Here is a 9,418-nt window from a genome sequence, read left to right on the forward strand (position 1 = left end):
TTAGAAGGCAACATTTAGGATTGTAAGCCCCTTGGAGCAAGAACATGTCTTCTCTGTAAAGCACCATATACAGGCAGTGACCGTTTACGGCAACTGATATGTGCGTGCGCACGTGCATCGCATTGAACCCAGAAGTGACCCAAAAATGTCACGTAAAGGGGCAGAACGGGGTGTTTGCAGGCTTTCTCAATGGTGCTTCAAATGAACGTGATTTTACTTAAACATCTGATGCCTTGGAATGTTATCCCCACGTAAATTGGGAGTTGCCTATATGCTGATGGCGTAACAACACACACAACAACACACTTTCTCAGCTACTAAGGCATGATCCCCTAAGGAGGTATACAAGGGAAGAAATGAGCAAGCTTCTCCCAACATGCACATTTCTCTCATGGGGTGAACCTTTTTAGATAGAAGGCAACATCTGTACACTGTTGTCATGAGAGTGTGTGCTTTCCCCTGTGGTTTAATTCTAGGCTGAAGATACACAGTCGGCAATGCTAATTCTTACACCTAGGGCCATTTTAATTAAAAGATGCCGTGTGTGTGTTTCCAAGAGAATTAAGTAGTCCCATATATTTAAATGTTTAATGGATCTAGGGATATTTGGATCCCCTAAATGACTGACCTCCCAGCTTAATTTTTTTTATTCATGTATAAAAATATTGCACGATATCATCAGTCATCAGAATATTACATGAATCTACAAGTTGCATCCAGTCTGGCCCATGAAACCACAATATTGAAGAATCCTACATAAGGGGAGCCTCAATGTTTTAAGTTTTATACCAACAAGGAAGCAAATGATGCAGAATAAGGTAGGCATGTGTTTATTTGCTCAGAATTCACCCCAGACTTCATGTTTCAATACAGAAAAGCTGCAGTACACATCTTGAGTGAGAAACCTGTTGAACTGGAAAACCAATAATAATAAAAAAATGATTAAATTTAATGAGCAACAGGATGAAGGAAGGCCAGATCTTGAACAAAGAAAGAGCATCAAACAAACGTTGTTTCTCAATAAGCATCTTAAACTGGATGGTGAATTTCAAGATGACATCTGAGTCTCTCCTCCATCTTTCATTGAATCATAGAACCGTGGAGTTGGAAGGGACCCTAGGGGTCATCTAGTCATCTTTGTAGGCAAACATGCCTTGACCTTTCTGCATCTCCATAAGTACCAGGTTCTGTGTGGAATGCCTCCTTCCTTGCAAGTGGATGAGCAGGTTGAGTACACTCAGAGAAGCAAAGGCAAGCCCAAGCTTACAAGCAATGCTATAATGCTGGGGGAAATATTCTGCCTTCTCAATTTGCCACTGAGCCAACACTACAATTAGTGGCGTTTCTTCATCATCTCTTGCATTTGTGCTTGGAAAGCTGCTGCGAAGGTACTAAGGATGATGATGAAGATGATTAATATTATGACGCTCACTATCAGAGCAGCGATGTTCAGGCACTTGGAGGTCTTGCCATAGGTAGTTGCGCCTTCAGGATCTCCAACAACTTTGCGATCCCTTGACTGAAAGTGGCAGGTATGGGAGGGAGAGAAAAGAGAATTAAAAATTAAAAAGAACAATGAGAATTAACACTGAAAATACATTTGGATAGGCTTTGAATACCTAAAGCCCCTATAGACTTTTCATGGTTTTTTAAACACGGTGATTATACATGGTAGATTAATATTCTGGCGTGGGATTCAACTAGGTATTGTGTAGCTGTTTTATCAGCAGCCATTTCCACTGAGTTCCTCCCTAGCAATGTGAACTCAATACTTCACACGCCTGAGCTCAGTAATTCTTGCAGTCCTGTGCCAGTATTTGCAAATGGGAGGATGTTGGCTGGGTGTGATCTAGCAGCTCTGCTCTTCCATGTTACCTCTGTTTCTTGATTCAGTCTCTTCTGTTTAGAGAAGCACAGACCCACTTTCTCTCACATGCAACAGAAAACACCTGCAGCTGGTGGGGCACGATGTGTAAGTGTCTGTGGTCTACAGATGGAAATTTCCACCCCCAAACCCTCCCACCCCAGAGCTACCAGCAAGTTTCATTTCTGTGCTGCACAGGGAGGAAAATAAATCTTTCTGCACTGCATAGCTCTTCAGCACTTACATGCAGGTGTTATTCATGGGTTTCTTTTCCTGAGTAAGGTACTGCATTTTTGAAGTATCCCACCTTTCCATGTCTTTCCTGCCTCACTTTAAACCCCTTCTCACCTTGGAAATACACCTTTGGAGAGCAATTTTCCTCTTTTGGCTCCTTTCTCATAGAATTAATAGTATTGTAGAGTTGGAAGGGACCCGAGGGTCATCTAGTCCAACCCCCTGCAATGCAGGAAACTCAACTAAAGCATCCATGACAGATGGCCAGCCAACTGCTTAAAAATCTCCAAGGGAGGAGTATTCAAAACCTCCAAAGGGAGTCTGTTCCACTGTCAAAGAGCTCTTACTGTCAGAAAGTTTTTTTCTGATGTTTAGTTGGAATCTCCTTTCTTGTACTTTGAAGCCACTGGTTCGAGTCCTACTTTCCAGAGCAGGAGAAAACAAGCTTGCTCTATTTTCCATGTGACAGCCCTTAAGATATTTGAAGATGGCTATCATATCTCCTCTCAGTCTCCTCTCAGGCTAAACATACCCAGCTCCTTCAAGCACTCCTCATAAGGCTTAGTTTCCAGACCCTTGATCATCTTGGTTGCCCTCCTCTGCACACGTTCCAGCTTGCCAACGTGCTTCTTAAATTGTGGTGCCCAGAACTGGGCACAGTACTCCAGGTGTCGTCTGACCATAGCATAATGGAGTGGTACTTGATCTAGAGACTAGACTTCTGTTGATGCAGCCTAGAATCGCATTGCTTTTTTTTTTTGCTGCTGCACCATCATGTTGTTCACTCATGTTGCCGTCTACTAAAACTCCTAGATCCTTTTAATATGTACTGCTGGTAAGCCAAGTGTCCCCCATCCTATATCTGTGCAGCTGGTTATTCCTACCTAAGCGCAGAACCTTTCAGGCTGAAAAGGACTAGTAGGACTTAAAAGAACAGAAAGAAAAATCCATTCCCATGGGCTCCAGTGTCACTTGCTGCAATTCAGGGATTTTTTAAACAGGGAATTTTGTGAAGCACTTACCTAGACTTCAGAAGGTTTAAGATTGCAGCCCTCATCTGACCACACCACCCATAAGTGCCAACTCCCTATGGCTGAGTAGACCTCAGCTCTCCTGACAAAATTGGGATGGGACTCAGACACCCAACTTTAAGGGGCCAGGCCTCGCTGCAGTGGGCCTCACTGCACCTACGACGAGCCCCATTGGGCTTTCCTGTGCCTGTGGTGGGCCACAAAAAGGTCTGAGAGGGTTTGTCACAGGTGCAAGGGGGGCAGCACCTATGACACCACCTAAATCCACCTTACTTGAGCAGTATTATGGCTGTCCACAGAAGCAGCATGCAGGTATGAGAGACTACATTCTCCCTTATTCCTCCAGTTATGCACTATTTGGGGATGGGGGTTGCCACTCTGTCTGTGGCTGAAGCAAGAGAAACAACATACACGATGAGGCATTACAAGTAAAGAGAAGAAGGTGTGGAGTCTGAGGTGATGGGAACTGAGCTCCTTCCCGCCCCTTGGGAAGCGGAAGAGAAGGGAAGGACAGTCAGAGTGGATGGGGGAGAGGCATGGCAAACTCCGTGACTGCCCCGGGCGGTAAAAGCCCTAGCTACACCACTGGGGATGCCAGAATAAGGGTGCCAGAATATGGCCCAACCTCTCACTACATGGTCACTTATTATGCCTACAGTTTTCATGTGGAAAAGAGGGGCCACGAGGGCAATTTGGGTTCACCCAACAATTTTGGCAAATATTAAGGACAACAACAAGGACCAAATCACAACATGACATTTCTCAACATTCATGGTAAGCATGTGTTGTGCCATTCCCAGAAAGCCAGAGCCTATACAGAACCTCATGCTACCAAAATCTGACTGTTAGCTTCTCATGTGCCACAAAGCCCCTTTGTCCTTTTTGCTACAGTAGATTTATTACTATTGCTATTCTAGAATGTAACAAATGCACATGTTGTTGGACGTGCCAAGAACACTTTCTCTGGAAAATGGTGGAACCTTCATTACATTCACAAACACTGCAGAGAGTGAGAGACACAATTACTCGTATGCTGTGCTTTTAATTTTGTGATGTTCTTTTCTTTCTGACTTAAAGCAATATGCTACCAGTGTAAGGGAATTGCTGACATCATATTACAGTCTTAAGAACTAAAGTTGATGGTTTGTTCGTTTTTGCTGTTGGAAGATTTATGCTCAAACTGTACTGTACAGAACATCAGATTCCAAACGGCTAGAAAATAACAGTAGTGAATATGCTCATATATTTAATACTTAATTATTAATAAAAGAAGAAGTGCCAAGCACATCCATTGTTTTAGAGCTCTGAGTGCAGCAAATGTCTGCTAATGAGGAGTAAACTTCAACCTGTGATTTTCCATCCTACAATTATCCAGTTCTCTTAATGAAACCACAGCTAGATGAGGTAAGGGGAATTAAAACTTCCTTGGGAATGGGTGTGGTGGAAAATACTTTAAGAGTTAGCTTACGATCAACACATTTCGTGTGGGGGGGAGCGAAGGTCATGCCTACATAAGAGCTTCATGGCAGGCAGAAATTCAACAGGTGATGCATTTCAGAAAACAGGTTGTTGAATTTCTAAAGAGGGAGGCAGAAGAAATAAAGAGGACTGCCCCAGCAAAGCAGGGGAGTGCTCCAGGCTTGGCGGAGGAGGGAGCAAGAAATAACTACAACCCAGCCACAACTGGGTGCAAGGGAGAAGTCAATAATACTGGAGGGAGGCAGCAGAGAAGAGAGGAAGGTCAAGCAGCCCTCGTGCGCTCCCTCACCTTGATGGAGAAGACGAGCGCGGCGAAGCCGAGGCAGCAGGCGTTCAGGAACGAGAAGCTGAACAGGGACCACAGCACGTAGTCCTGGGGTTGCGGGCCCGTGGCCGCTCTGGCGTAGGGGTACGGCGGCGCGTCCGACTCCTTGCCGTCGTGAGGCTGCATATGGATGGCGACGGGGTGGTGCGGAGCGGTCTGCATTGTGAGAGGTCCCCAGCGAGTGGCGACGGCGAGCGCAGGGCGCGCGGCTGGAGTCTGCCCGGGGCTGGGCGCGGCTCTCGCGCTCTGATTGGGCAAGACGCGCCCAGGGGCTGAATCTGGCCCCCAGACTCGCAGGAAACGAAAGGGAGGGAGCGCAGCGGGTGGGGGAGCGAATTCCTCGCAGTGGGAGGCGGCGCTGCCCCCGGGGGCTTCGCCAAGACCCGCTTCGAAACCACTTTCTTCCAGCTGCAACAAGTTTCGCGCGGCAGAAACGGGGATCAAGGAGGGAACGGAGCCCGATTCCTTTTATTCAACGATCGGGTGGCGATGTGCGCCCCTCGGTTTGGGATCCTGTACTGTTGTACCCCCTTCCCAAATACCCTCTTCGCTTTTTCTTCTTGAGCTTAGTGCTGGCGTTGTATTCAGAGTCAAAACGAAATCTCTGTAGGTTTTCAACAAGTGTCATCCGCGCAAGGTGAGACCTTAATATGCTGTGGCCAAAAGCTTGGGGAGCCCCTGGGGGTGGGCGGGAAAGCTTTTTGGGGAGAGCCTGCTGGCTAAGCGGTGGACTCAGAATTAGGAGGCGAGCAGTGAACAAAACTCGGAAGTTGCTTTCTTCTCTCCTGCATTAGTGCTCTAACTCGGATCGCTTTCTCCCAAAGGTAAAATAGCCTCGTGATGGGAAGAGAAGGGAACGCCAGGCTGGCGAGAGAATCATGATGCTGCTTTGCGTTTTGATTCAAGAAGGTCAGATTTCGGCTGCCTAATTCCAGTATTCCTTTTATTCCCAGATTTCAAATTTAGTGACTCTTGAATCCTTCCAAGAATGGTTGGGCAGTATTTGTCAATATATATATATAAAATAAAAAATAAATTGTCCAGTGGCACCTTAGAGACCCACAAAGTTTGTTCTTGGTATAAGTTTTCGTGTGCATGCACAAGTGGTATAAGCATGCACACGAAAGCTTATACCAAGAACAAACTTTGTTGGTCTCTAAGGTGCCACTGGACTTTTTAAAAAATTTATATATCGACTGCGTCAGACCAACATGGATACCTACCTGAATCTAGTATTTGTCAAGTTAGGTTTCCGCCTGGTCATTTAGTAGTATTTGCTTTTCCGCGCGGCATTTTTCAATTCCAGGATTGGTTTTAACATTAAACAAAACATTGTTTACAGAGCCGCCCTTCCCTCCCCCATCAAAGGTTGGTGAGCTGTCTTTACTATGGCTGCGTGCATACTATACTATATACCCTTCTTTCTTCCGTGATGTGTTTAATGAGGTTTAAACATTTTTGGTAGTGCATATACGTATAACCATAAAGAAACAGCATAACGATGACGACGAAACAAAAGAAAGGTATGGGAGAGGGTAGACAGCATGTCAGAAAAAAACCAGAGAGAGGAAGGAAGATCAGAGCATATCGTAACATATGTTATACAGATCATGGTCAGTTCTGTCGTGCGATTTCTGAGCAGACAAAAGTAGTTATCGGCAGAATTCCGTGTGTTGAAGGAAGATGAAGTGAGCTACTGGAGTGAGGCCATAAGTTCAATAAACTTGTACCATGTGGTGTAAATCTTGATTGCTTCTGGTCATTTCCTTTGTGCATTCCATTTAAAAGCCACGTTTTCCATTACCGTGATTTGCCAAAGTTTCTTATACCATGGATTCAGTAAATGCTGAATATTGTTTGCAGTGTTCTGCTTTGACTTTTCTGTCTGCCACAATACAAATCATTATTAAATATTTAAAGAAAATAATTCGTGAGAAATCATCAAAAATTAACAATGAAGCCAGCTGGCTTGCATTTTTTGATTAGTTATTTTTCCCATCTCTTTGAAAACTTCAGACCAAACACTAAATGTTTCTTTACAAGACCACTGTATATGAGAAAAAGTTCGTTTTTCACCACCATTTCTTCCAACACATGAGAAGCAAATCTGAGTTAATTCTATTTAACTTGGAAGGAGTAAAATACCAATGTAAAATGAGTTTTATAAAGCTATCTGTAATCCTTGGTGGGACAGAATTAAATGGAGCTTTGATACAAATAGCATCCCACTGTTGTGGTTGAAGTGTAGCTTTAATATCTTGTTCCCAAGTTGATTTAAAATCCTCGTATGTACCTGCTTTCCCTTTGCTAATATGTTATAAAGTATAGACAGTAATCCTTTACAGTTATGACCTGTTGTTTAGGTTCTCAAGATTAGTGGGTGGTTCTGTAGCTTCTGAAATTACTTCTGACATCATAATAAAGTCATGGTCTAAATTAAACAGGCACCAGGAACATTTTGCACCTGGCTATTGGCCACTTGCGACCAAGTGAAGACGCCTGGGTGCCAGGATGGCACCTGACATCTCCATCATCTGGAGGTGCTTGTCTGGAGATCATTGGATCTGTACTGCTTTCACACACTAATAGTCCATCCTGTAGAATTCTATCATTTACACTTTACCTGCACAATCATAATTAATTTCGGAAATGCTTTTTCCATGCAGCCTGAGAAGAAGCAGTGAATAACGTTAATTGTTGTAGCTTGTCTTACTGCCCTCACAGTTGGGGAAAATATTCCTATGTTATGAATGGTCCATGTCACCATTAAGAAAAAGAGGTAGCAATAGGCCAATATATTGTATTGGCCCGAATATAAGCCACACCTTTAAAATTGGAAGGGGAGAAAGAAAAAAAAGGAAAAACACCCAAATATAAGCCACTCCGTTCCTTGCCTGGCTGCATACTGGGGGGGAGGGGGGAGCTGCACTGCATTGCCAGCAGCCTTTCCCCTTCCTCGCTCTCTCCCTTCCCAGCATTTGCAGGAGAGGACATGCGGGGTGGGCGCCACTTTGCCGCATTCCTGGTGCTGTTTGCCCCACGCTCCTGGCTGCATACTGCATGGTCGCGAATATAAGCCGCACTTGAACTTTTCACAGTCAGAATTTGGGGGGAAAGTGAGGCTTAGCTCAAAGTTGTCATCTGAAGTAGCCAGAAGTTCACAGTTCACATAATTCAATCACAGTCAGTCCACCATTTGAAAAATAAGACACCACTCAGGTGGCATGCCCCGCCCTAGGCACCGGTTGCTACGCAGGTGGCCATTTGGGCTGGGGCCTCAGACTTCTTCCCAATGGTCTGTTGATAATGGCACCACTGATTACTTTGAATAAGGGTGTTGAAGGATTCAGATTAAAAGAAAGACAAATAAGACCTAGGATCTTGCTTGAAATCATAAATTAATAGAGGACATTTTAAAGAGGAGGAAATTATTTAGGGGGCAACTAGAGAGAATCAGTCAGAATGCAAGAAATGTTTTGGACTATGATCGGTTGCCAACAGAATTTCTACTGATACACAGACAAGGGTGGGAGAATCTCTGGCTTTCTTGCTGCTGTTTCTTTGGCAAGAGTGGAACATTTTTGTCCTTGCATTAGTGAGAAGATAACATTCATGGACACTGAATCCTTTCAGGGGAGGAATTATTTGCTTCCAAGTACGTTTTCACACACTCTCAGACACAGTTTCCCCTATTTGTTGGGGGTTCTGATGTTGACCAATGTCTTCTTTGATTTTCCATCTAAGTTCTTCACGCTTTTCTTAATTTTGCAGCTTTTCTGTTTCCATGGCCAAGAATCTGTCACAAACTACTTCCTTCCAAGGTCCATCTTGCCCTAAACTCTGACTAGACTCATGAGTGTAGCCAGAATTTAAATTGGGGGGCACAGAACCGAGCTATCTGTGATGCAGTTGGTCAGTTAGTTATGTGTTTTTATTTCTTTACTTGATTTAAGGGTGGCAGTGCCAAAGTTGTTGAACTTTTTTTGGGGGGGGGGCACCAAAAATATGCGCCACATCGGGCTACCTTAAAAAGTGCCAAAAACATGTGCTGCGCCAACTTCCATCCAGGGTCTGCCAGTGTGTTCTGGCTGGAAAAAAACGCCCTGGGCTACACCCATACTTATATCCTTCCTAATTTAATTTTTTTCTTTTGCCCCTTGGTAATACTAATTTTACTTATAGAACTACCATATAACTTTTGTTTGAAAGTGTTGGACTTTTTGTTTCTTATCTGGAATACTACTTGAGAATTCTGGACTTTCAACTGTAGATATAATTTATTTTATGCTGGGAATTAAATTTAGCTAGTAACTAACTGAATTGCTTTCTCTGGAATAATTCATTTAATTCTTTATAGTATATTAATACAGTTTTATTGCTTTTAACGTTAGCTGAATGGGAAAGTGTAAGAAGTAAAGCTGCACTTTACTAGAACACAAGACCCCTTGGTGGCTTTCACCACATGAAGCTTTACTGCCCAAACTA

General features: G+C 43.9%; 1 protein-coding gene across 1 annotated transcript; it reads right to left on the bottom strand.

Annotated features, from left to right (window-relative positions):
* Nucleotides 1-814: 814 nt before the first annotated feature.
* Nucleotides 815-5,180, bottom strand: LOC310666752 (uncharacterized protein). The gene is made up of 2 exons (XM_083418020.1): nt 4,898-5,180; nt 815-1,519 (listed from the first exon to the last, which is right to left on the bottom strand). The coding sequence occupies exons 1-2, from the start codon at nt 5,093-5,095 to the stop codon at nt 1,334-1,336; spliced, it is 384 nt and encodes a 127-aa protein (XP_083274146.1). The 5' UTR covers nt 5,096-5,180; the 3' UTR covers nt 815-1,333.
* Nucleotides 5,181-9,418: the final 4,238 nt, after the last annotated feature.

Source organism: Podarcis tiliguerta (genome assembly GCF_965153285.1).
Source record: "Podarcis tiliguerta genome assembly, chromosome: 1".
Lineage (NCBI taxonomy): Eukaryota > Metazoa > Chordata > Lepidosauria > Squamata > Lacertidae > Podarcis > Podarcis tiliguerta.

Excerpts from the sequence above, each read along its gene's own strand:
- LOC310666752 (XM_083418020.1), bottom strand. The coding sequence starts at position 5,095 with ATGCAGACCGCTCCGCACCACCCCGTCGCCATCCATATGCAGCCTCAC. Across the intron at positions 1,520-4,897 it reads CGCTCGTCTTCTCCATCAAG|TCAAGGGATCGCAAAGTTGT; the intron begins GTGAGGGAGCGC and ends TGCCACTTTCAG.